General features: G+C 41.8%; 1 protein-coding gene across 1 annotated transcript in view; it reads left to right on the forward strand.

Annotated features, from left to right (window-relative positions):
* Window positions 1–24,407, forward strand: part of LOC102947510 (cytosolic phospholipase A2 zeta) — a 59,565-nt gene extending 35,158 nt beyond the window's left edge. The window contains exons 6-21 of the mRNA XM_007055766.4: window positions 1,776–1,816; window positions 2,486–2,528; window positions 4,723–4,789; window positions 5,169–5,338; window positions 7,361–7,474; window positions 8,092–8,129; window positions 9,446–9,581; window positions 10,466–10,602; window positions 11,432–11,654; window positions 13,026–13,140; window positions 16,527–16,664; window positions 17,979–18,086; window positions 19,327–19,521; window positions 19,931–20,097; window positions 21,394–21,580; window positions 23,629–24,407. Of these exons, the coding sequence (XP_007055828.2) occupies window positions 1,776–1,816; window positions 2,486–2,528; window positions 4,723–4,789; window positions 5,169–5,338; window positions 7,361–7,474; window positions 8,092–8,129; window positions 9,446–9,581; window positions 10,466–10,602; window positions 11,432–11,654; window positions 13,026–13,140; window positions 16,527–16,664; window positions 17,979–18,086; window positions 19,327–19,521; window positions 19,931–20,097; window positions 21,394–21,580; window positions 23,629–23,849 (2,100 nt within the window). The 3' untranslated portion in view covers window positions 23,850–24,407. The remainder of the gene's footprint in view (window positions 1–1,775; window positions 1,817–2,485; window positions 2,529–4,722; window positions 4,790–5,168; window positions 5,339–7,360; window positions 7,475–8,091; window positions 8,130–9,445; window positions 9,582–10,465; window positions 10,603–11,431; window positions 11,655–13,025; window positions 13,141–16,526; window positions 16,665–17,978; window positions 18,087–19,326; window positions 19,522–19,930; window positions 20,098–21,393; window positions 21,581–23,628) is intronic.
* Window positions 24,408–24,885: the final 478 nt, after the last annotated feature.

Genomic DNA, 24,885 nt, shown 5'->3' on the forward strand with positions numbered 1-24,885 from the left:
ATACCCATGGACACAACAATCAAGATTAGGATTCAGGAGTTCCCAACTCCTAGTCCCGTGATCAGTTGGTGAGACAATGTCACCTCTCCTAAACCATTTGAAAAAAAAAATCCTTGAACAGTCCCACTGCTTTGACTACAGTTTCACTCTCACCCTCTCTCTGATTTAAATGAGGTTGAGGCTTAGTAAGCTTATTTGAAAATGTGTGCTATTATGACTGTAGATTAATTTTTATAATGAGTTAAATTATAAATGTTGGTTTTTTTAAAATGCCACTATTGGTAGGGTGTCCTAGTTGAAGTCTACAGAACTGCTATAGTCAAAGATCAGTATATTGAAAATTGAAGCCTTGATGTTGGTAACGCTTAAGCAGTTATGGAGCGTTATTTGTATAAATTGACTTCAATGGGACTAGTCGTGCTTTTGGGGATGGGGTGGTGGGTAAGTTTGCTTTGGCACTCAATCTTTCCAGCTCCTAAGTAGATTTGTTTGAATAGCATTAAAGTGCACTTTACTTCTTTAGTAGTGGAAAATAGTACAGCATAACAGTTTCAATCCAATATTGCTGTAGAAAGTTATTTTCTGATACTAACCTCCTGCCTCTAATGAAGAGAAGTGGAGATCTTTATTTTTCAAGAAATCTCAGTAACAACATTGCATTAATATATTTTTTTTGGCATGCAAATTTGGTTATACTTGGAAAAGTGGCTGTAAAAAATCACCGAGGGGCTCTGTATATTCTTTGAACTATTTCCAGATTTATTAAGTTTACAAAACAAAACCTGACTTTTCTAATTGTCATTGCTGCAAATTGCATTTACAATCTAAAAATCGCAATACATTTTCTGCCTCTTGCATCATCACCCATAATACACAGAGATGGTCACATGCCACATAATTATAAAGATGGGGTTTGTTTGCAAAAATAAGTGTATAGAATTTTTGAGCACCTGAACCTGTGTTTGGCTCTGAGTTTTGGTTTGAGCTACTTTGTAGTGAGAAAGTAATAAAATTTCTAAGTTTGATCTTGCTTGGTAATTCTGTTGATCCATAATAGAATAGTGCATGCTTTTTTGATGGCTGTCATCTTGGCTTGATGCACAGAGGATTGAACTGGGAACTTCCAGAGCTAAAAGCATAAACTCCTACAGTTTGACCTAAATCTTTCTAATTGGGGGCCTAACAGTCTCTTATCCTCTGCAGATTGAATAGAGAGTGGGAACTGTAACACACTCACTCACTCACTAGTCAGTTACTCTCTCATAGCTGTGTTAGCTGAAAATGCTTATGTACAACAAATAAAAATTGCCTGCCGGAGAAGTAAGCAGACATGACTCTGCCCAAAGGGTGCAGATTAGCTGAGTCATATGCCCTTTTTTATTGGTGTTTTGAAATGCTGTTGTAGCCATCCCAGGATACTAGAGAGAGACGGTGGATGAGGTAATATCTTTTAGTGGATCAACTTCTGTCAGTGAGAGTCAAGCTTTTGAGCTGAAGAAGAGGTCCGTATAGCTCCAAAACTTGTCTTTCACCTGCAGAAGTTGGTCCAATAAAAGTTATCTCACCAACCTTCTCTCTCATTTTTTCTTGCTCACATTTCTGAATATAATTACACTGTAAAAAAAGCAAACAATCTCTCGAGTATATAACCTAATATGAAGATTGCCTTATAGGCAAAGCTTCTGGGTGAACCTGGACCTGCTTCATATTCTTTCTAATGGTCAGAGATTATCTTGTTCTGTGTCTGATTTTTTTATTTTTTATTTTTTTTAAAGGCTCAGGAGGAGCTCGATGTAGAGTTCTACTTAGAAAAATGGTGAGTCTGATCATCTAAATACACTGCTCAATGTAAATGTGCATTGTTAATACACTGTTTTAGAATACAGTGATGGTCTCCCACCTCTTACAATTCTTTGCATTATTTCTGAGCTTAGGTATAAATGCCTTCAAGGCTATGGCATCCTCAGCCTTAGGGCACTGGCACAGTGCTCTGGAATATCACTTTGCTGGAATCTTGTTGCTGCGGCGTCGCGATAAGGGGAAATCACAGTATTGGAGTCTATCTGCCATTGCTGTGGTGAAGCTCGTGTTGATGAAGTCTTAGCTTGCAATGGAAGGTTACTGCAATAATTCCTGTAATACAATTAACAGTACACCTGCCTATCCAGAATACCTTTTTAAAATTTGGTCTCCTTCTGTTTGAGACCAGCCTCCCTTCTGGAAACTGAGGTGGGAATCAGTGTGTGCGCGTGACAGCTGCACAAAGCCAGGAAGCAGTTTCTCCTTTAATAGTGAAATTTTTTCCATTGCCCTATGAAGGAAATGTTTACTGAGTTGCCATTCTCAGTGTCCGATTACAGATCGTAAGCCCACAGGGTGCCTCCAAGCACTCAGTATAGAAAGGGAGGTGTGAGGGGCATCAAAATGAGGGACCAATGGCAAATTAAAATCAAAACTAATTCATATTTACCCTTTACCTTCACAGCTCAGATGTCCCTACTGAGATCCTCACCAATGGTGTCCTTGTGGTGAGTGAGTGGGGATAATGGTTATGCATTAGAGAATTGTTACTTAATGCAACTTTCAGTGGTTCAACAGGGGATGAGCATTTCAAAATTAGAGGGTTCTCAAAATCTATGCACCTCATTTCCTCTACTTCACGTGTCCCTTCTTGCATTTGCTTTTATAAAAATATTAACCTGGATTTCTGGAAATTAGGCTACTGTCCTGTGATGGGGGGTTATTCTTTCCAGTAGGGCAGGTGGCTTCATAGCCAAGAAAGGACACTGTTTCAAAATCATGCCTTTGGAGCGTCAGTGGATATTTTGCTGACCCCTCTCTCCTCCAGTACTTGAAACTTACCTGCTACCCTCTTTCCTGTACTCCTTTGAACTTTTGTAATAAGCAAGTTCAGCATACATTTTTGTCCAGTCATTTCTTATTAGTAATAGTAAATGGGATAAATCACTGGAGCGTTGGCTGCTGAATCTGAAATTTGAAGCCACAGGGCCTGATCTCAGGCAATCTCTCTAAGTTTCCAGAGAAAATGGTACTATGAAAATGGTATCTTTATATAGTGAAGAATCCCAATCACACATGAAGGATGGAGGGAAGGACTGGCTAGCTAAGAAAATTAACAGGATAGGAGGATATGGAGTGGAGCTGATCCAAAAAGCTTAGGCTGAAGCATTTTCTATTGGAGAATGAAGTGCCATTGAAATTGAATGCGGTGTGAAATCATGCTGGTTTCACTGAAGTTTCATCTTGAAGAAAAATTGGGTGTCAAGGTGTGGGGGGAAGAAATATTTTGATCAATCGGAAATGAAATATTTTTAAGAATTTTCTTTCATGGAGAATTGTGAAATTTTTGGGTTTTGTTCTGATTTAGAATGAAGCCAAACTCCGAAATCTCAAAATCCTCCCCACAATGGAATTTCCATCCTCTACACAGCTCTAATATGGAGCATTTTGCTTCTAGGTCACTGACTGTAATTCAGGCTAGGTAAATCATGACTGAAAATAGCTTGAGGCTGCCTAATAGCCTGTACGTGAACTGAATGGGTGGGGATCAATTAATTTCCTAGTGCAGTCATTCTGAAATCTTTTCATTCTATAGGCCGATTCATAAGAGCATGGACCTACACCTCCCAGCATGTCAGTCTTCCGTCTAAGCAACTGCTTGGTTCAATGTGTTAAGGAAGTGTGATTCCCAGCTCACATAGACGTACCTGCACTTGATGCGCTCAAGCTAGCGTGCTAAAAATGGCAGTGTAGCCTGGGTAGCATGAGTGGTGGCTTGGCCTAGCCATTTCAGTCTATACCCAGGTGTTCTGGGCTGGTATGTATTCACCTGTGCTACCCTGGCTATGCTGCTATTCGTAGCGTTGTTGTTTTGAGCAGAACTAGAGTGGATACTTCTGCATGAGCTGGGAATCACCCCTTCCAGCTCAAAGGTAGACATGTATCCTCTCTGTGGGGACCAGTAGAGTTTTGGAGGAATGTTGATGATTTAATAAAATTTAATGAGCACAGTTAACTTCAGTGTAGTCCCTTGTCTGCAGTCTCATCAGAGAAGCCAAGGACTGAATGGAGTGGGAAACTGACCTCCTTTCTCTCCACATGGTCACTCGAAGGCAGAGTTCTGAGATTACAGTGTAAGAGGTGTTTGCATAGGCAGAGATGGTGCAGTTTCTGTGAATTGTGGGATGGGTGGCAAGCTATTTTTCCCTTCTGTGCAAAGCTGGCTGTTTGCTCAGCTTGTATTTGAGTTCCATTCTGATTTGGATCTAAATACAAATCAAGCCAGCTTTTAGTTTCCCCAAATTTTGGGGGAGGAAAGAGATTGAAGTATAATGCACACACACACACACGTATCCATTTGTGTTCAGATCCGTGTGTGTGTATATATTTTTTTGGATCTGAACACAAAGCACATTCTTAGTAAGTTTAAATAAAAAAATAGAAAAATGGAGGTGTATCCTGACAGTCTGTAGCTGTGTAGAATAGGTTGTGAGGAAGATATGGTGTAGGGAAGTGATTTTCAGTTAAAAAACAACAATCCTTGCCTTACAAATCCTGTCCATTTGAAGGAACAAATCTATCCCCTAAACCTTTGTTTTGCTACAGGATCAATGCTCTAAACCACTTCCTATTGTCACTGGATTATGCTTCAGTGGGGAAATGAAGCAAACCTCATAACCAGAGCTGTGTTTTTCCAAATAGGCTCATCCCTGCCTGTGTCTCCAAGGTGTAATCAACCAAGATGAGAAGTCAAAGCAGAGTGAAAAGGGTAGGTCTGCTTGTGTATTTCAAGGAAGAGGTACTCTCTGTTGCTTGCTCATTAGCACATCCATTCTATCCTGGAGGAAGTTTGGATCCTCACCTGAATTTTGCCTCTTGCCATCCAATTCTAAGGAGCTTTGCTTCACTGTCCATGTAACATATTGTTGTCTACTACTTTCTTTCAAGAAGTGGCTTTTTAATAAATCTGTTAAAAAAATAAAAATTGAATGATATTGCATCTTTTCCATCAAGTGCCATATGAAAGAGAACTTGGGGACTTCAGTTTTTGTCTCTGTGGTCTGGCTGTTACTTCTAATAGCATTCTCTAGTTTTCGATGTGTGTTTCAGTGACTCTTCTGACCTAACCCTCTCATTCCTACTGTCAGGGAGCTGTCAGATCAAGCTATCAATGCTGGGGGCCTATGAGAAACAGCTGTGCATTCCCTGCAGGCTGGACAATGATCAGGATTTTGGGACCCCATTTGTCTTCCATGTAGACAAAGAAATGTGTCCAGACCTGGAGGTGGAACTGGAGCAAACAATAACTGTCTTGCAGGTGAGCATGTGTGTTGACATCTACGTAGCCTACCAACCGCTTTTGGAACAAATCCATTCCGAAGCAAGGTGTGTCCTGGTCCATGAAATAGACGGAGGAGTAATTTGCACTGACTTATGGTTATGATCATCACACCAGGAATTTCTTTAGAGGAAACCAATTTTTGGTTTGCCATTGTATAGCAGTCAAATAGATACTGGTGTTGAAAGCAATTTTCTCATGGAGTACTGGCAGTTACAGATGGGGATGGTAGTGCTGCCTATTATGAAGATTCCCTGACACTTCCCATTATAAGATCCTCTTTTCAGTGGCCTATAACTTTGTCAGACTTTAATTGTTCAGTCTGAAATTTTCCATGTTGGGTATCAGCCTTAGGCTGGATTCTTTTAGAAAATTTCAGACTAAGCAGTTCAGCTGTTTCTGAGATCAAGGTAAGGGAAAAACATGTTTTTGACCACGTTAAAAAAAAAAAAAAAAAAAAATCTGGAGACCTTTTCTTTGAACAGCTGTAGTGCTCCCATGCTTTTCACAAGGGACATTAAATTCGGCAGTGAATGGTCTTTGTGTCAGGATGTGCCTTTTGCCATCCCTGTGAAAATCCGCCTAAATTTGGCCAAGTTATAGAAATCACAGTTTGCACATGCTCTGAGACTTTTTTGATATTAAACTGCTAAAATCTCCAGAGATTCCATCCTCACTGAGTGTTGTTGAGCCTCTCACAGCTACTAGTGCTGACCAGACTGCACATGCATCATCCCCACCGTGTGACTGAGCATACTCCCTACAGCCCAGGACTACAGGGGCAAAAATGGACTTATCCTGTGTGTAATGGCTGCTTTCAGTGAGGCTGGGCACTGAAACTGAGAGCAAGGGAGCCTCTCTCCCTTATGCTGTCAGTGACTCCTTCCCTGCTGGCACCCTGGCAATGTGGAGGAGGAAGCCATCTGATCTGAATGCAGAGAGGATAAAAGTTGGAAGTGGGATGGGAAAGGACTAGACTGGAACAACGAGTCTGGTGAGACTGGGCCTGGAATTGTGAAGAAAAGAGTGGGTGTGAATGAGACAGAGGTGGAATGGAAAAAAAAAACCCAGTATGTGATTGTGTAATTATTAAAGACTGCGTCACAGGCAGAAGGGGGCTAAATTAAAGTTGTATGGACGTCCTTAACTTTTAAGTGCTTGAATTTCCAACCTTAATAAAGTTCTTGTCACACTGTGCCGTGCGTACACACCCCCAACGCCACCCACCCACACTAGTGTGGTATAGAAAAAAAGTTTTATCAGCATGAATTTAGTTGTGCAAATAAAGATCAAACCTTTATGCTATGCTAGCATATATTGGGCGTGTGATACATGCTACAGAAAAACTATTTTACAATTTTTAAACATAAATATTCTATTGGGATTGGTTTTTTGCATCCCTCCCTTGTACAAGGTGCTTCAGTTATCATGAATCAAATTCTGTAGGCATTGAAGGAGCTTTGCTTTACTGGCTATGTAAAAAATGAATCTCCCAAAAAGAAGTAAAATAGCTTTTCTAGACAAAATGTCATGACTCTAGAATCTGATATCAATGGACCTTCCAGGGCCAGAATGAAGTGCTGTTTGAAACAGGTCACAATAAATTCCAAACCTGTTAGGAATACAGCACTGCATATTGCCCATTACTGGCTTCAGACCAGGGCAACTCTTTTGGAGGAAAACTCCCCATTTGGGGGTGAGAGAAACATTTTTGTGGCAGGTTGATTTTGAAAAGAGAGCAGTTAGATTTTTGAAGTTATTTAGAGGTTTGGAATGATGGAAATAGTCCCAAGAAAGAAGGCTTGGTGGACAGAGAGCCTGTAAGGTGGTCAAAAGTACATGATATCATAAGACCTTCTTCTGAAGCGTTGTAGTGAGTTGCAGTATGTGAATAACTCCACTTTGTGACAGTTCTGGTTCTATATTTTCACAGGTGAAATTACTATTTTAATGAAAACTATTTTTCCATGACTGTAGAATTACTCTTCTTTTTGTTACTAGGATGAAATAAGCTCTGATCTGGAAAAGCACACTACACTTCTGGGACAGGGGACTATACCAATTAAATCACTTCCGGTTGGACAGAAAGTAGACAAGGCTATTCCTTTAGGAGAGGTAATCCACTAATATTTTTGTGTGTATTTTAATACTCTTGGGATAAAGGTTCCAACATTTAGAAGTAGGCATTTTTAAAGTTTGGGACGAAAAGCCTGTGTTGCCATAACTGAAGACTTAATTGAACTCTTGACAGCTACCAAGGTTTGCTGTCATTTTTAAAATTAACACCTCAAGAAGACAGCATTTCTTGGAATTATGTCAGAGTTAATCACTGCAGACTGTTCAACACAATCATTCTCAGAAGTGCTATTTTCAGGGCTGTTTCCTGCAAAATAAGCGTCAAAGCCCATCAGCTTGCAGAAGGAAGGGAAAAATTAAATAGACTGTGAAAGAGAGGAAGGAAAAGCCAAAAGTTCACAAGAGGAATAATACTTGCAATCTTCCCCTGTCCTCCAACTTTATATTACTCTAGTGTAACAGGTTTTAAGAGAAGACTATTTGCACTAAAACAGTCACAGGGAAAAAATCAGGTGTGCTGTGTATTTGCTTTTGTTGGTGGAAGTGCTTATCTTGTATAATATTTGATGATAATGGTGAAGGCATTCTCCATGACCTGTTAGTAGGCTCACCTGTGAAACTACCTTTTGGTTCAGGGATTTATTGTATTTTTCCAGGGACAAAGTTTGGATCTGAGTGTGAAGGCTGAAAAGAGGTGAGTCAGAGCCTTGTATGTTCATTGCAGATCCTATGATGAGGAAATATTTTACACTCATGGTGAATGATCTGGGTGACTGTGTTAACTGCTCCTGAAGTATATTCATTTTACTAGAGACTTTCTTGGGTTGAATGAAAAAATGAAATCTTGTTGGATATTTTTCTTCTGCTAACCAAATTCTATTTTAATTTTCACTGTGAAATTATTCTTTGTTGCACTGGTCTCAGGATAAGGCCTGAAATCTGAACAAATTTTTCATAAATTCCTTGGGATTAGCCCTCAGAAATGAGCACCTAATGTGCAAACATAAAGTGGCTGTTTTGTATTTTTACTACTGCTAATGTACCCAAAATGTGCTGGGAGCTGTATAGACAAAGAGGAAGAGACAGCCCCTGGCACAAAGAGCTTTACAATCTTAAAATAAAAAAAAAAGTGGAGGAAAGGATTAGTGCATAGAATCAAAACAGATCAGGATAAGGGTTAGATAGATTCATGTTTTATTAGTTCTATTATATTTTTTTTAAATTATAAGTTATCCCTAATTGCCTCTTAACATAGCCTTATTTGTTTCTGATCCAGCCCTCATCTACAAACCCACAGTAAGATGTTTTCTTCTCTTAAACCAACTAAAGTCCTTTTAAAACTATCATCTTAATCCTGACACCTTCCTTCACTGTACTTCTCACAGTGAACCCAGCCTTTCAACCTGCATCCTCCCCCTACCTCCCTCTGAGACTCTACTCCTCTGCTAAAGACATAGATTCATAGATATTTAGGTCAGAAGGGACCATTATGATCATCTAGTCTGACCTCCTGCACAACGCAGGCCACAGAATTTCACCCACCACTCCTGCAAAAAACCTCACACCTATATCTGTGCTATTGAAGTCCTCAAATCGTAGTTTAAAGACTTCAAGGAGCAGAGAATCCTCCAGCAAGTGACCCGTGCCCCATGCTACAGAGGAAGGCGACATCCCCAGCTCCCGCCCAGTTATCTGTTTCTTTAAACCAATCATAACTTTAATTTTGTTTGTATGAAACTATTAAATCCTGGTCTTTGGACACTGTAGGATTGAATTTACTACAAACTAAAATAGTAAGGATGAGTGAAGTTCACTTTTAACCAAAAAATGCTCTTCTGTTTTTTTAACTGAATAATGGTTGTCATGTTTCGTGTTTGATGCAGTGATTTGACTGTGAGCCTAGAATATTTGCTTAAAGAAGATTATCACGCACCCTTTTTCAAGGGGTTTCAAACCCTTTAGATTTATGAAAACTCCTAATTTCTTTTTAACCCCTGTTTCTGTAATCAGCACTTGGGATCTTGATGTACGCCTTGGTTTTGACCTCTGTGAAGCAGAGAGAGAATTTTTGGACAAGAGGAAGAAAATAGTTTCTCAGGCACTAGTGAAGACACTTAAGTTAAGAGAAGCCCCTGGGAAAGATGAGGTATGAAGCACAGTGTTTAGAGATGGCTGTAGAGCCACTGTGACTGGTAATCATTTAAACATTTAGGGCTCTTTGCAGGTAAACAACAGGACTTTCCTCCATTCATGGAACATTCACAGCATAGCCCATGGTGAGTTTCTCTTTCGAAACCTAGAATTTTGAGCGCTAGATTTTGGTATCTTTTTCAGACTTTTTTGGTTTTTTTTGTAGGTGTTCCTTTTATGGAACAAAAAGTAATTTTAACAAAAACCCAACAATTTTTCCAAGAAGGTTGATGAAAATTTCTGGGGTTTGAGGTTCCAGAACTTCTTTGGATTCTCTCCTCTAGAGCTACTGCATCATGTGCTGTCAGGATAGTTCTGAGATGTTAAAAGAAAGCCAGCCTTTGGACCCAGCAAAGCTCATGGTTGTAACCTGACCCCCATTTTGAGGGACTTCGGACTGTAGGAAAGGGCAGAAGGAATGTCAGTGTGTACAGTGCCTGGTACAATAGTCCTGATTTCTGCTTGGGGTCTCAGGTACTAGTGCTACAGAAACGATTGATGTATTTTTTGCTTATAACAGTGTCGGTTTCATGTGCTATCGCAAGGCGTGTGATTAAATGACTAGCATTTGGGGAACATAATATACATCACACCTCTTTTCAGCAAATGGACGACTCTCTAGACAATACTAACGATCTTTATAATACATGATCTATATCACTAAAATATCAGGCGTGATTAACTTTATACTGGAATTTAATCAGCATATTAACAGGAGTATAACTATTCCTGTGTTTTAGGGGTCTCATCCTTACATAGTAGAGAGTAAATATAAAATTAAACAGCAGATCAAAAATTAACTAGGAATGTGTCCTTCCCTGGTTTCTCGCCTCTCTGCAGGTCCCAGTGGTTGCAGTTTTGGGATCTGGTGGTGGGACTAGAGCATTGACATCATTCTATGGCAGCCTGTCAGGGCTTCAGCAGCTCAGCCTTTTGGACAGCACAACGTATCTGTGTGGAATTTCAGGTTCTACTTGGTGCGTAATATGCAATGATGGTCCCTGAAACTTCTAGCTGGATAGGGTTTGTGTAGCTCCAAGGGAGATGCTAGATTTAATGCACATAATCTTTAAAAAAAATAGTAGGTCCAGTATATTGCTATAGTCTATCGGACGTTGACAGTCCTTATGTTCTGGGTGGTTAAAAAGAGAGTTTCATTACTATTTTTAATACCTACAGCAGTGGGTCTTGTAGAAGCTATATAATTGCATTACAGAAAGATAACACTTTGGGGGAGATATTCAAAAGGACAAAGAGGAAGTAGATGCTCCCATTGAGGTTTTGTGAGGGTTGGATGCTTAACTCCCATCTGTAGCTTTAAAATTCACCCCCTTTGTGGAAAAGTTATGGAAAATAACTTAATGTAAATAAATATGTACTGCTCCTCACCTAAAACTCTAGCTTCTACATTTGCGTAGGGAGGTTTGCAAAGCCAGATTCTCTGCTGTGCAGAGGAGGAAGCCAGTTACCCTGGTTCTGTTTGGAACCCTATATCTAGCTCTCAGGGCTGTTGTGAGGATGAGTTAGCTCATGTTTGTAAACTAATGAGCATTAGCTAATCTGTTCTCCAGAACAACCCTGAGTGGTAGGTGAGCTGAGAGAGTGATAACAATACGGTTGGTCTCAGGTTCCCCAGCGTATTTTAGAACTTAAAACTCCATCTCATAATGCTTGTTATCTTTAGTATTTAATCTTCTAGGTTGTCAGAGTTCTACAGTTCTCAGTTCAACACTGCAATAGTAACAATACTTACCTGGAATTTGATGTTTAATATCATTCACTGATGTTGATCTAAATGTTTTTCAGGTGTTTGTCTGAACTGTATCAAGACACAGACTGGTCCTGTAAGGACCTCCAAGGTGCAATCAGCAATGCCAGGGATAATGTATCTAGTAGCAAAGCAGGGGCATTTTCCTCAGAACGACTGAAATATTACTTCCAGCAGCTGAACTCAATGGAGAATGATGGACGGAAAGTCTCTTTCACAGATTTGTGGGGCCTTATTATAGAGTATTTTCTACATCGGAAGGTAAAGAATTCTAGACTCTGAAGTGTATTGCTGTTTGCCTTCAAATTAGGAGCTCAAGATATCCATCTTTTTGTGCTCTGGAAAATGATTTCTCTTTGTGTATGCTTAAATTGTATAGAATTGTTCTGGGGATTAGAGGAGTCTTGGGAGAAACATGGGAGTTTTTTGCCTGAGTTTTCCTATCTATAAAATGGGGATAATGATATTTACCTAATGTATAAAGCACTTTGAGATCTGTAGATGAAAAATGCTATGTAAGAGCTAGGATGAGGGGAGATATGATTGCTCTTTATAAATATATCAGAGGGATAAATACCGGAGAGGGAGAGGAATTATTTAAGCTCAGTACCAATGTGGACACAAGAACAAATGGATATAAACTGGCCACCAGGAAATTTAGACTAGAAAGTGGACGAAGGTTTCTAACCATCAGAGGAGTGAAGTTTTGGAATAGCCTTCCAAGGGAAGCAGTGGGGGCAAAAGATCTATCTGGCTTTAAGATTAAACTTGGTAAGTTTATGGAGGAGATGGTATGATGGGATAACATGGTTTTGGTAATTAAATATTCATGGTAAATAGGCCCAATGGCCTGTGATGGGATATTAGATGGGGTGGGATCCGAGTTACCCAGGAAAGAATTTTCTGTAGTATCTGGCTGGTGAATCATACCCATATGCTCAGGGTTTAGCTGATCGCCATATTTGGGGTCGGGAAGGAATTTTCCTCCAGGGCAGATTGGAAGAGGCCCTGGAGGTTTTTCGCCTTCCTCTGTAGCATGGGGCACGGGTCACTTGCTGGAGGATTCTCTGCTCCTTGAAGTCTTTAAACTACGATTTGAGGACTTCAATAGCACAGATATAGGTGTGAGGTTTTTTGCAGGAGTGGTGGGTGAAATTCTGTGGCCTGCGTTGTGCAGGAGGTCAGACTAGATGATCATAATGATCCCTTCTGACCTAAATATCTATGGATCTATTAATCTATTTATTTGAAATTACTTTAAAAGCCATTCATTTGACAGCCATTTGGAATGTTAAGGCTCAGAAAATATGGTGACATATGTCTAGCAATATGGTTTTTCAAAAACAGAATGTAAAGTGATACAGTTAGGTGAAATCACAAATTGGAATCTGATTAAAACAGCAATTAACTAGTGAAGAATGCCTGTGAAATTCAAAATATCTAGGCCATATAACTATTCTAGTAAAATATAATGAGCCCTACGCTGGGGAGAGAGGAGCTTCAGAGCCTGTGATACGGTTATAGTTGAGGTTGGAAAGTGAGAGAGCTCCAGAATACTGGAGTGTGGGGCTAGATGGATCTAGCATAGCACCAGAAATAGTAAGCTTTTTTTTCTTTCCCTGTTATAACCAGGAAGACTTGTCTAAGCTGTCTGACCAACAGGAAGCAGTGAAGAGGGCACAGAACCCCTATCCCATCTATGCAGCAATCAATGTGAGGCCCAATATTAGCGATGATGACTTTGCAGGTATAAATGAGACAAGTTTATTTTTCTATTTTAAATGAGCATGAGACATGAGGTGCTGATTAGCCAGTATTTGGGAGCCCAATAGCTAATATGTCAAATTGGACACTGCTTGGCAAAGTTCACCTTCACCTATGTTCTCCTCATAGCTATATCACTGAAGATCTACTGAGGAAATTCGGCACCAAAAAAAAAATTATGTTCACAATATTTTAAAATTCTGCAAATTTTATTTGTCAGATAAATGTGGCTCCAGCATGGCAGTGGGGAGTTCAGGCCACTGGCTGCATTGAGGTGGGAGATCATCCTGAAGACCCCAGTTCCCCAGTACAGGGACATAGCAATGAGGCTGCACCTGATCCTGACACAGTCCAAGAGCTGGGCCTGCCCCAGAAACACCCCGGGGCCCTGCCCCTCTGTGCCCACCAGGTGTGGGTAGGCAGGCTCAGCCCAGCAGGATCCAAGTGTGGAGGGGCTTAGTGTGGGGGGATCCACGTATGGGGTGAGAGGTTTCTCTATGGGGCAGTCTGGGCGTGGGCAACTCAGTGGGAGATCTGGATGCACAGGGGCTCGTTGGGGGGTTCCGGGTGCAGGGGCAATGGGACTCTGCAGGGGATCCAGGTGTGATGGTTAGGCTCAGCAGGGGGAGGGGGGCTCTGGATGTGGGGGGTCTGGGTGTGGGGGCTCAGTGGGGGGGTTTGGGTGCTGGGGGACTGGGGCTTGATGGGGTGGGTGTCCAGGTGCAGCTGGTTGGGGCTCAGTCGGGTAGGGGTCTGGGTGTTGTGGCCTTGTCAGAGGGGTCCAGGTGTAGGAGGTAAGGCTTGTCAGGGTGAGGGTTTGATGAGCCTGCTTAATGGGGGAGCCCCAGCTGCCGCCGAGGGGATGTGGCATGTCGGGCTACAGCTTCCCCCCGTGATTCCCCTATCCCCTTTTCTTCTCCATCCTCCCTCCCCTCACTCCCACATTCCCTTCCCCCTGCCCTATTCCACCCCCTTCCTTCCCCACTGCCCCTTCTCTCATTTCCCCCAGCCCCACTGGGAGCACTCATTGTTGCACAGAAAACAGGAAGGCTCCCAGCACACAGAAGGGGAGCACGACTGGCACTAGGACCCGGGAGGCTGCGCACAGCTGCAGAGTCAGTGGAGCCCGAGCGCAGCCTCCGAGCTGAGCAGCTTTGCATTTGCAGAAATGAGGGGGAGGCACTGGCACGACCCTGTGTGCTTCCCTCCCCCCCACCCCCAGTGCCTCTAGGGCCGGCTCTAGGCACCAGCAAAGCAAGCACGTGCTTGGGGGTGGCACAATTCCAGGGGTGGCATTCTTGCCACCCTTTTATTTTTTTTTCTTGGAGTGGCAAAAAAACCTAGGGCTGGCCCTGCATACCTTGCCTCTGTTTGGGGGGCAGCATGGGATAAAGCACAAAAGTGCCTGTTCGAAACTTGAACACGCAGGCATCATCCTGGTACTGTATGAGAGTTGACAGGAAGCAGGGAGGTATGTTGAGAAGGGCCTTGAGTGCGAAGATGAGTCGTTTATGTGAATGGGGTTGAGAGATGCAAAGAGAGGAGTGACTTGGTCAAAGCAATGGGCTAGGGAAATGATCTTTGCAGCAGCATTCTGAATTGACATGAATGGGGCAAGATGGGATTTGTGAAGGCCAGAGGAAAGGATGATGTGATATTTGAGATGTAGGGTGACGAGCACCTGGAGGAGAGTTTTAGTTGATGGTGGATAGGAAAGGCTGTGTTGTAGAGATGTTATGCAGAAAGAATTGGCAAGAGTTAAACACAGTCTAGATGTGGGAATCTAGAGAGAGCAATATTTCTGCAATGAGCAATACTCATTGCACTGTTCTGAGCTATCTTGACAAGATTGCTCCTGTAAACTTACTTGTTTTACTTGGGAAATAATGTGGCCAAGTGGATCTCTTGACTGGGACTCAGGAAACCTGGGCTCTTTTCCCATCTCCACCACTAGATTGCTGGGTGACTTTGGGCAGGTACCTCACCTCTTTATGCTTCGGTTTCCTCAGATGTAAAATAGGGACAACAAGCTCTACTGATGAAAGGTGTTGAAGAGCCAGGTATATTTGTTAATGTTAATAATGGGTTAAATGAAGGATTTTAGTGATAAAATAGCAATGAGGGTTGGGTAACTGGCCCAAATAGATCTCAGAAGGGGTAGGCTTTGGAAATATAAATATGTATTTATGGTTTGAACTCTGTCATAGGGGTCATTTTCAATAATATTTTAGGCAGATACCACTGTTAAGTTCTGGTATGGCTTAATAACGCTCTGTGCTATTGTTTTTAAATGGCCGTGTATTATTTCACAACTTAATGACACCAAAAAGAAATATTTAAAAATCGCTGCTCAGAAAAATGAATCTCAAAAATGTGGAATTGCTGGTGAGCTTCAACTAATGTTTTCATCGTTGAACAATGTAACACAGTGGGAGTAGCGTAGGGCTGGCTCACCATGTTGCAAGGTTTCTGTCATGGACCAAATTGGGAGATAATTGATTGGGACTGGGTGGTTAACCAGTTAACAAGGGGATTCAGAATGTTAGCTGGGAACTGTTAAATGGGAGACAGGAGGGGAAGGCTGGAAGGATGGGCAAAGAAGCTCAGGATCTCAGAGAGGTGAGACTTCTTCCCCCTTCACTTTCCTTTCCTGTGCCACAGGGGTGCTTTGAAGCTGTCCCTTATGGTGATGGGACATGAAGCTGTCTAAGATGTTGTAAATAAAGTACACTGTGGTGAACTTAACGTAAGTGTGTGTGAGGGCTGCTTGCAAAGAGAAATCCAGGGTGAGGGAGCCAGTTCTGTGACAAACATCTAGACAGTCAAATTGCTCTCATTGTCATAATTGTGAGATATAGTGAGAAATTCTCAGTTGTGGTATAGCTAAGGAGCTCTCATCCGAGAGGGTTACCCCTCCCCAGTTCTAGATGTTAAATCCTTTTTCTCTTCCCCTCTGTACCCAAATGTGTGTGAAACCTGAATAGCTGAGCTTGGTGCAGGGACTATTCTTGGAGGAAGTGGAGGTGCTCTTTGGTGGCTGCTGCAGTCCTGAGACAGCAATCGTTCCTGCTGCTCTTGTGCCCCTACTCTGCAAGGGACAATGGCTGGTGGATCTGCATGCTAGTGGTTTAATTAGTCTCCAAACCTTGCTGCACAGGGAGTTCCTACAGAGCCTCTCTGGAAGATCCAACTATCTGTTCCCCCAAGACAGCCACACTAGTTCTACTATATATGGGGAAGGAATTGCTGATAGGTGATGCTGGAAGAAGCAGAGACTCTTCTTTAACCACTCCTATAAGAATAGGCTAATGAGACTATACACTTCAGAGTATTCCTGAGATAACTGTTGATCTGCTGTCTTTCTCTCAGAGTGGTGTGAGTTCACTCCCTATGAGGTTGGATTTCGCAAGTATGGAGCCTTTGTCCGAACAGAAGACTTTGACAGTGAGTTCTTCATGGGGCGGCTGATCCGGAAACGTCCTGAGCCCAGGATCTGCTATCTGCAGGGTATATGCTAATGCTGCTGATTTTGAAGGGGAAATAGGAAAGCTTCATCTAGTGTCAGAACCTGCTCATGCCTCAGTTTCCCCCTTGCTCAGTTAAACAAACCACCATAACTGGTGCTCTTAAGTACTCACCCCTTCTTGGGATCTGACTTATTAATATAAAATAACAGTTTAACTCAAAAGTAGAATCTCTCAGCCTTTTCCTCAAGGCTTAGTAGTCCATTATGCCCCCAGGGGTTCCCAATACTCTTGTTGGGATATTGCTCGTGGTAAGGGTTGCAAACTTTCTAATTGCACAAAACTCAACACCCCTGCCCTGCCCCCACTCGCTCCATCCCCTTCCCTCCGTCGTTTGCTCCCCCCTACTCTCACTCACTCTCACCGGGCTGGGGTAGGGTGTTGGGGTGTGGGAAGGGGGTATGCGCCGAAGGTTGCAAATGGATGCACCATCAGGGACAGAATTTGCATTTTGCATCTCTGCTATTCTTTTCTCTCCCCTTTTATGTGTGTTTGTCTTGTTTTGTTTTTAGCAAACAGGACTGAACTTCAGTAACAGTTCCAGCCTATCTCAATTAACATCTTCTCTTTTCCCCAAAAGGGACAGTTATTACTATCTTAATATCATCTAAAAGACTGTCAAACAAAGGGGTTTCCTTATAAAATCTCTCTATACCTAAAGGAAAAGGGGATAAGAGTGATGGTTAAAATAAAAGCCTTAGTTAATACTTTACATTTCAAATGCTTTACCTGTTTTTCCTTCTTTTCTATATCTTTAATAAAAGGTTGAAAGGCTGTTTATTGGTGTGTTTTCCATGGTGCTAAGCAGGCTGAGGTCTCTCTATACCAGACTCTGAACCTTGTTTAAAACTCTTTATTGCTGGACAGTTTCAGGGTCATGTTAACACCTTTGACTCTTTGGGCCCATATATTCCATCAAAATTAACACAATATATCGCAGATCTCTCTTCTGGGAGTACCCCAGACTGGGCCTGTCTGTAGAGATGTCTCCTTTAGGTCTTCCCTAGTCTTCCTCTCTCTGACAGAGTAGGCTCCCTCGTACAGGATGCCCTGGCCCTGGGCTACCATTACCTGATGCCTGCTCACATGACCCAACCACTGCCTGAAGCCCAAACCCATCACTTGGGAAAGGGATTATTAGGCATAGGGCTCAACTCCTCTTACAGGGCCAGCCCACTTGGTAACAGGCAGTGACCCGATGGTAGAGCCTCTATTGACTGCACTGGGTTTAAGAAGCCTACGAGGGTGTTAAATCCTTCTTTATTTCTGTTTCCACTACCCCTTCCTCTGCCTATAGGAATGTGGGGAAGTGCCTTTGCCGCAAGTCTGGATGATGTCTGTCTGAAGGTGGTTGGTTCAGGACTGGGCTTTCTAGATTCTCTGAAAGATGTAATCAGAGTCATAGGTAAGGGTGTTCCGTACCCTGTAAAATAGTCAGTTTTTGTTTAAAAACTGGGTTTTCTAGAGGTTTCTTTTTAGAACGATCACACAACACATTAATGGAAGTCCAAAATTTAAGAAGTCCTGTGGAATTTCCAAGCACAGACAAGGCTCAGCTGGGCTGGATAGTTAAGTTTCTCCAAAGCTGTGTTCCACTTCCCTCTGTCATGTAGTTTCTCTCAACAATATGGCCTATATTTACACAGTAAATTAAATAATAATGGTCACCATTAACTTGTCCCTCTCACCTCCCATCCCCCACCATTCCTGGTTCCCATGACTATGATATTTTGCAACATCCCTGGGTGGTAGGAAACTGTTGTTACTCCTGTTTTACAGATAGGGAACTGTGGCACAGAAGTGCAGAGAGGTTAAGTGACTTGTCCAAGGTCATATAGGAAGCTGATAGAAGATCTGGGAATTGAACCCATGTCTCTTGAGTCCCAGTCCTGTGTCCAAACTACAAAGAAGGAAGAAGGAAGATCCAGTGGTTAGTGTGTTAACTGGGGACTTGAGACCTGAGTTCAATTCCCTTCTTGGCCGTAGATTTTCTCTGTAATGTTGGGCAAGTCACTCTGGGCCTCAGTTCTACATCTGTGTAAGGGAGATAATAGCTCTTCCCAACCTCAAAGGGGTGCTGTGAGGATAAATACATTAAAGACTCTGAGGAGCGTAGGTATTATGGTGATGGAGAGAGGTCTATAAGTACCTTCAATAGGTAGGTAGAAAGACCATCCTTCCTCTCGGTCGGCATTTGTCATACCACAGTGTTAGGTTTCACTACACTATTTCCCATTTGTAACTATAAGAAATACTGTAGTGAATGTTCAGGATTTCTTGTAACTGTTGTCCCCGTATGAGAGCCTATCCATGATGTCATATGGTGACAGTTTTCATTGGCAACAGTTTGGAATGGTTACATGACTCATGAGTGAGATTTGAAAGACACCCTAAATGGTGAAACTTCAGTATAGACTCAGTTAATTTGGACCTCAATCTAATACATTTTTACAGTGCCCACATATGTAGGGGGGAAAAAAACAGTCGTATGACAATAGATTGAACTTTCATTTGTGAATAGATTGAACTTTCATTTGTGAATAGATTGAACTTTCATTTGTGAATAGATTAGTATCTTGAAATGCTAGGCTTGAATGAGCATGCTTTTAAATATATTCTGATCTTTATCATGGCTTCTGTTATAGATGATTGCCAAAGATTCCATTTTCGGGACCCCACTCGATTAAAGACTCGTCTGGTTATACCAGGGGGACCCTTATTACAAATTTGCCAGGATTTCTTCAAGTCCCGTGTCACCTCTGGGGAAACCTTCAACTTCATGCAAGGCTTGTACCTTCACAAGGATTATGTCAACAACAGGAATTTTTTAGCCTGGAAAGGTAGCCATTTTGAAATCACTCTGTTCTGGATATTCTGTTAATATTTTAAAATTATGCATAACGTTAGCATTTTGGGCCAATTTCTTTGCTAGCGTAAGTTTGGAACAGCTCCATTGAAATCAGTGGAGTGCTGCCAATTTACACCAGCAGCAGAGAATTTGATACAATTGGAGAACTTGTTGGCTATGAAATAATATCACCCAGTTGGTGGTACAGACCTGTTTTCTACTTTGCTTCTGGAATATCCAGAGTGGAGGTCTGATTTTGGTGTGGGAGTATAGAACATGTAATAGAGGTTTCTCCTTTAGGTCTCAGTGGTTGCTTCATTTCCTCATTTCCAAAGTTTTCCCCATCTTTTTGGCAACTAAGGTGATTTTTGTGTGTGTGTGTGGGGGGGGGTGTCTGTTAGGTACACACCTGGATGCCTTTCCCAACCAGCTGACTCCCACGGAAGACAGCCTGTACTTGGTGGATGGTGGTTTTTCTATCAACTCTCCCTTTCCCTTGGTGCTCCAGCCAGAGAGAGATGTAGATGTCATCCTGTCATTTAACTACTCTTGGGATGCTCCATTTGAGGTGAGCAGCATTAGACTGGGAAAGAAGCATGGAAACATACTTTTTTCATGATAACATGGATCAGTCCAAGATGTTTGAACAGAGAGTCTTCTGAAGTAGGACACATTGTAATAAATCTAAGGCCACTCAAGACTTCAGTTGTCAGACCATGCAATTCACTGTTAACTTCATGTCACAACATGAACTTCATACGTGGAACTTCATGTGACAGTGGTGGTAAAATGCCAGTCTTTCTGCTTAAAAAGCATAAGCCCCTATCACTTTACCTAAAGGTGAATCTCTGTTAGCAGTCTAAGACTTGTGGCACACCATTGCACATTCTTATTCCATCTAGCAGAAGGCATTGTTAGGTGGGAAGATGAAGGTGGCAGTGATTTTTTTGTGCTAACAGTGTGCTATTTGTGCTGTATACAAATGTATGTTCACAAAATATTACATGCAGATAGTCAAATTCAATATGTATAATCTTGAAAGTATTCAATTTTAATTTGTAGTGTATTTTAAGGGATATAATTTATTTCCAAGTATTTTTATTTTTATTGATTTTAATATTTTCTGTAGCACCATCAAGTCTAGTTGCTGTTCAAAATATGTCTACAGAAACAGATCCATCAGATTCAGTAATAAAATCCTAATATTAGACAAACCTTATCATTATATAGTCAACACCTCCTTATTTTATCGCCAGAAAAAGGTGACAGCAACACAGTGTATTACTTGTTAACGAGCCCATCATAGGATATACTGTTAACGTTTCTTCATTGTAATTGTTGATTTTTAATTATGAAAGCATTTTATTTGTTTTTAGCAGAGTGAGAAATCTGAGTCCAATCTTTCCAAGCTTAACTATAGGTTTGGCTATGTAAAATGATAGTGACTGACTAATTTTTCTGTTTGAAATATATTACAAAAGTAGTTTTTTAAAAATTTGCTGAATGTAATAATACTTAGGTTGTCTACACATTTACAGCAGTTTAAAAATATTTTCTGATTTTTCATAGTACCCCTGTGAGGTAACTTATCCCCATTTTACAGATGAGGAAACCGAGGCAGAGAGGTTAAATGACTTGCTCAAGGTCAGAGAGGAAGCCAATGGAAAAGTTCCCAGACTTGTGATTTAGAACATGCTGCCTTTACTTTATAAAATATTTGCTACATAACATACATTAATTATGAACATTGAATAGTTTATAGTAGTGCCATAAATATAATCGTTAGAAGGAAAATATTCTCTATTTTTCTGTTTTCACTGGGTAAAACAGGACCTAACATTTGACTTTTGTTCTGTGACTACAGGTTTTACAGTTGACTCAGAAATACTGTGAAGAACAGGAAATCCCCTTTCCACAAATCATCTTGAGTGAGGAAGATGAGAAGAAGCCAAAAGAATGTTACATGTTTGTGGATGATGAGAACCCAAAAGCTCCGATCGTGCTTCACTTCCCACTGGTGAATGATACGTTCCGAAAATACAAAGCACCGGGTAAGGGAATGTGCATTAAGATCCTATGATTAAGGTATTCAGGTCTGATTAGCCAGATAGAATGCTGGACTGGCTGAACTTTCCTAACCATAGAATGTATGCAGTTATAGCTGTGCTGATCCTAGAATATGAGAGAAACAAGGTGGGTGAGGTAATATCTTTTATTGGACCCATTTCTGTTGGTGAGAGGCAAGCTTTTGAGTTTATCACAGAGCTCTTCCTCAGGTCTGGGACCTGACCTGAAGAATAAAAGATAAAAAATATGACCAATAAGAGATACTACCTCACCCGCCTTGTTTCTCTAACCATAAAATATCACAGCTTTCTCTCACCTAGTTTCCCTGTAAGCTATTGAGCTCTATTACTTTTTTTACAGAAAGCGCAACAGAAGTGTTTCATTTTGGTGAGGGCAGTAACAGGGCTGTCCCAAAAGCTATGTAAAGTGTAGGGGAATCTAAATCGACAATTGATTTGCTCCTTTATGAACCCCTTCCTTACCAAGTAGTTCTGCCACATATAATGGCTAGATGTAGATGTGAACTAATATTTCTGAGGGTTTATCCTGAGGATGACCAATTTATTTGAGCATGAGCTTTCGTGAGCTACAGCTCACTTCATCGGATGCATACTGTGGAAACTGCAGAAGACATTATATACACAGAGACCATGAAACAATACCTCCTCCCACCCCACTCTCCTGCTGGTAATAGCTTATCTAAAGTGATCATCAAGTTGGGCCATTTCCAGCACAAATCCAGGTTTTCTCACCCTCCCCCCCGCCCCAAACTCACTCTCCTGCTGGTAATAGCCCATCCAAAGTGATCACTCTCTTCACAACGTGTATGATAATCAAGGTGGGCCATTTCCAGCACAAATACAGGTTCTCACCCCCCCCCCCTTTTTTTCAAAACGTGATTTTCATGCACGTTGTAAGGAGAGTGGTCACTTTGGATAGGCTATTACCAGCAGGAAAGGGAGTTTGTGTGTGTGGTTTTTGGAGGGGGGTGAGGGGGTGAGAGAACCTGGATTTGTGCAGGAAATGGCCCACCTTGATTATCATACACATTGTGAAGAGAGTGGTCACTTTGGATGGGCTATTACCAGCAAGAGAGTGAGTTTGTGTGTGGGGGGGCGGAGGGTGAGAAAACCTGGATTTGTGCTGGAAATGGCCCAACTTGATAATCACTTTAGATAAGCTATTACCAGCAGGAGAGTGGGGTGGGAGGAGGTATTGTTTCATGGTCTCTGTGTATATAATGTCTTCTGCAGTTTCCACAGTATGCATCCGATGAAGTGAGCTGTAGCTCACGAAAGCTCATGCTCAAATAAATTGGTTAGTCTCTAAGGTGCCACAAGTACTCCTTTTCTTTTTGCGAATACAGACTAACACGGCTGTTACTCTGTATCCTGAGGATGTGATGGTCACTGTATTTGCATTATAAAGAGGTCTGAAATCAGTCAGTCAGCGTTGCCTCAAGCATTATGATTTATGAATTCCCAGCCATTTTTCCACCTCAGAACCTGAAACACCTTTTTACTCATAGAACCCCATTTTAAAATCAAGTTTAGTTACAATAGAAGGTGTGGGGGCCTTTTCTATATTATGGTAACATGTTAAAGCCCAAGTGGCCCTGTCTACATTAGGATGTTAAAAACACACCTGTTATCCTAATGTGGGAGGCCCCTTCCAGGAAGAATTAACTTTGTTACCTTGGAGTCAGGTTAGTATTTCTTACCTCAGAATTATAGCTTAATCCTGTAGTGTGCCATGCTGTGATCTATTGCAACGAAACCATTTTTTTCTCTTTTAATCTGTGTTTTTGGAGGGTGGTGGAAGTATGAAGTGGAGACGGTATTTTGGCTCAAAGTTTGAAAGCTAAAGTATTGTGACCCTGCTCTGCGGTGCTGAAATCTCTTCTCATGCAATTTCTGACCAGGAGAGTGACCAAAAGTCAACAACAGCTGCTTAGTTGATCTGTGACCTTCATTGATGATTCAATTAAAGGATTCTAGTAAGACTTTTACAGTTTATTTTTCTCTGGTTGTAGGAGTAGAACGTGAGTCAGAAGATGAGAAATCCTTTGGTGACTTTGTCATTGATGGAAAAGACTCTCCTTACCGCACGCTAAATTTCAGCTTTGAGCCCTATGACTTTGACAGGCTGGTGGAAGTGAACTGCTACAATGTTCTGAACAACAAGGACATACTCCTAAAGGCCCTAAATTTGGCTCTGAGCAGGAGGAAGCTGAAGAAGGGCAATGGGCAATGAGAACCTTCTTGGCATAGGACATGGATGGACTGCAATGCACCAAAGGCATATGGTTCAAGTAGTACTCCTGGGGCAATTCTGTACCACTGTGCATGCATAATTAATAAGCCACACATTTTTAATTTTTTTGCCCAGAAAAAAGCTTCTGCCAGAAAGTTGCTGCAGTTCTGCCTTTTGCTCACCAAGAGCGCTATGGTGATAGGACAGAGCAGCAGCTCCCGGCCAGCTAGGAAAGAGAGAGTGCCTGCAGAACCTTCTTCACAGCACCTGTCGGGCCAGGTCAGGAAACGGGGCTATGGGGAGATAGACAGCGTGGGGCTGCTGGGGGTCAGACAGGGGCTTGTAAGGGCTAGTGGGGAAGGACAGACTGGGGCAGAGGGTGAATGGGCGTGCAGGTGCAGGGCCTCAGTGGGGAGGGAGGTGGCTGAGTTTGGGGGTACAGAGACACTTGGGGATGGGGGAAGGGCTGCCAGAGTTCCTTTTAAAATCTGCTACTGTAATACTTCAAGTGTTGATTTTGACCAATAAAACCCTAGATGGCTTAGTCCTAGCAACTTCAAGATGGTCTCTCTCCTTGTGTGATACCAGACCAAGAGCTCTAACTCCTCTCTAATGTAACTGGGAAGGCACTGGAAGTTCTCAGGAAAGGATCTTTGACTATGGAAATTACTTCCTTCTGCTGCTGCAACTTGGCTCACCAGAGCCTGGAATTGGTGATCTTCAGATACTGCAAGAACTCATCTGTTTGTTTTCCTCAGACTTTTCCTGGGGAGGAGGAAGGGAGGCTATTTTTCTACGAATGTGGGTAGATTTAGGGAGGTCTATTTTGTTTTAAGATATTTGGGTCAAGGCCTTGTTTAGGGTTTTATTTTGTTAGTGTGTGCATTAGAGGAATAGTGTAATGCAGCTAGTGCTTGAGATAGGTGCAACGACTAAATGTGAACAAATAAAATGAATGTGAAGTGGTGCTGTTATATTGTGGGGTGGAACTACCTCACTTTACAGAGAGGGTTTTTAAGAATAGGAAACTAATCTT

The sequence above is a fragment of the Chelonia mydas genome, chromosome 6, assembly GCF_015237465.2.
Source record: "Chelonia mydas isolate rCheMyd1 chromosome 6, rCheMyd1.pri.v2, whole genome shotgun sequence".
In the NCBI taxonomy this organism is placed as follows: domain Eukaryota; kingdom Metazoa; phylum Chordata; order Testudines; family Cheloniidae; genus Chelonia; species Chelonia mydas.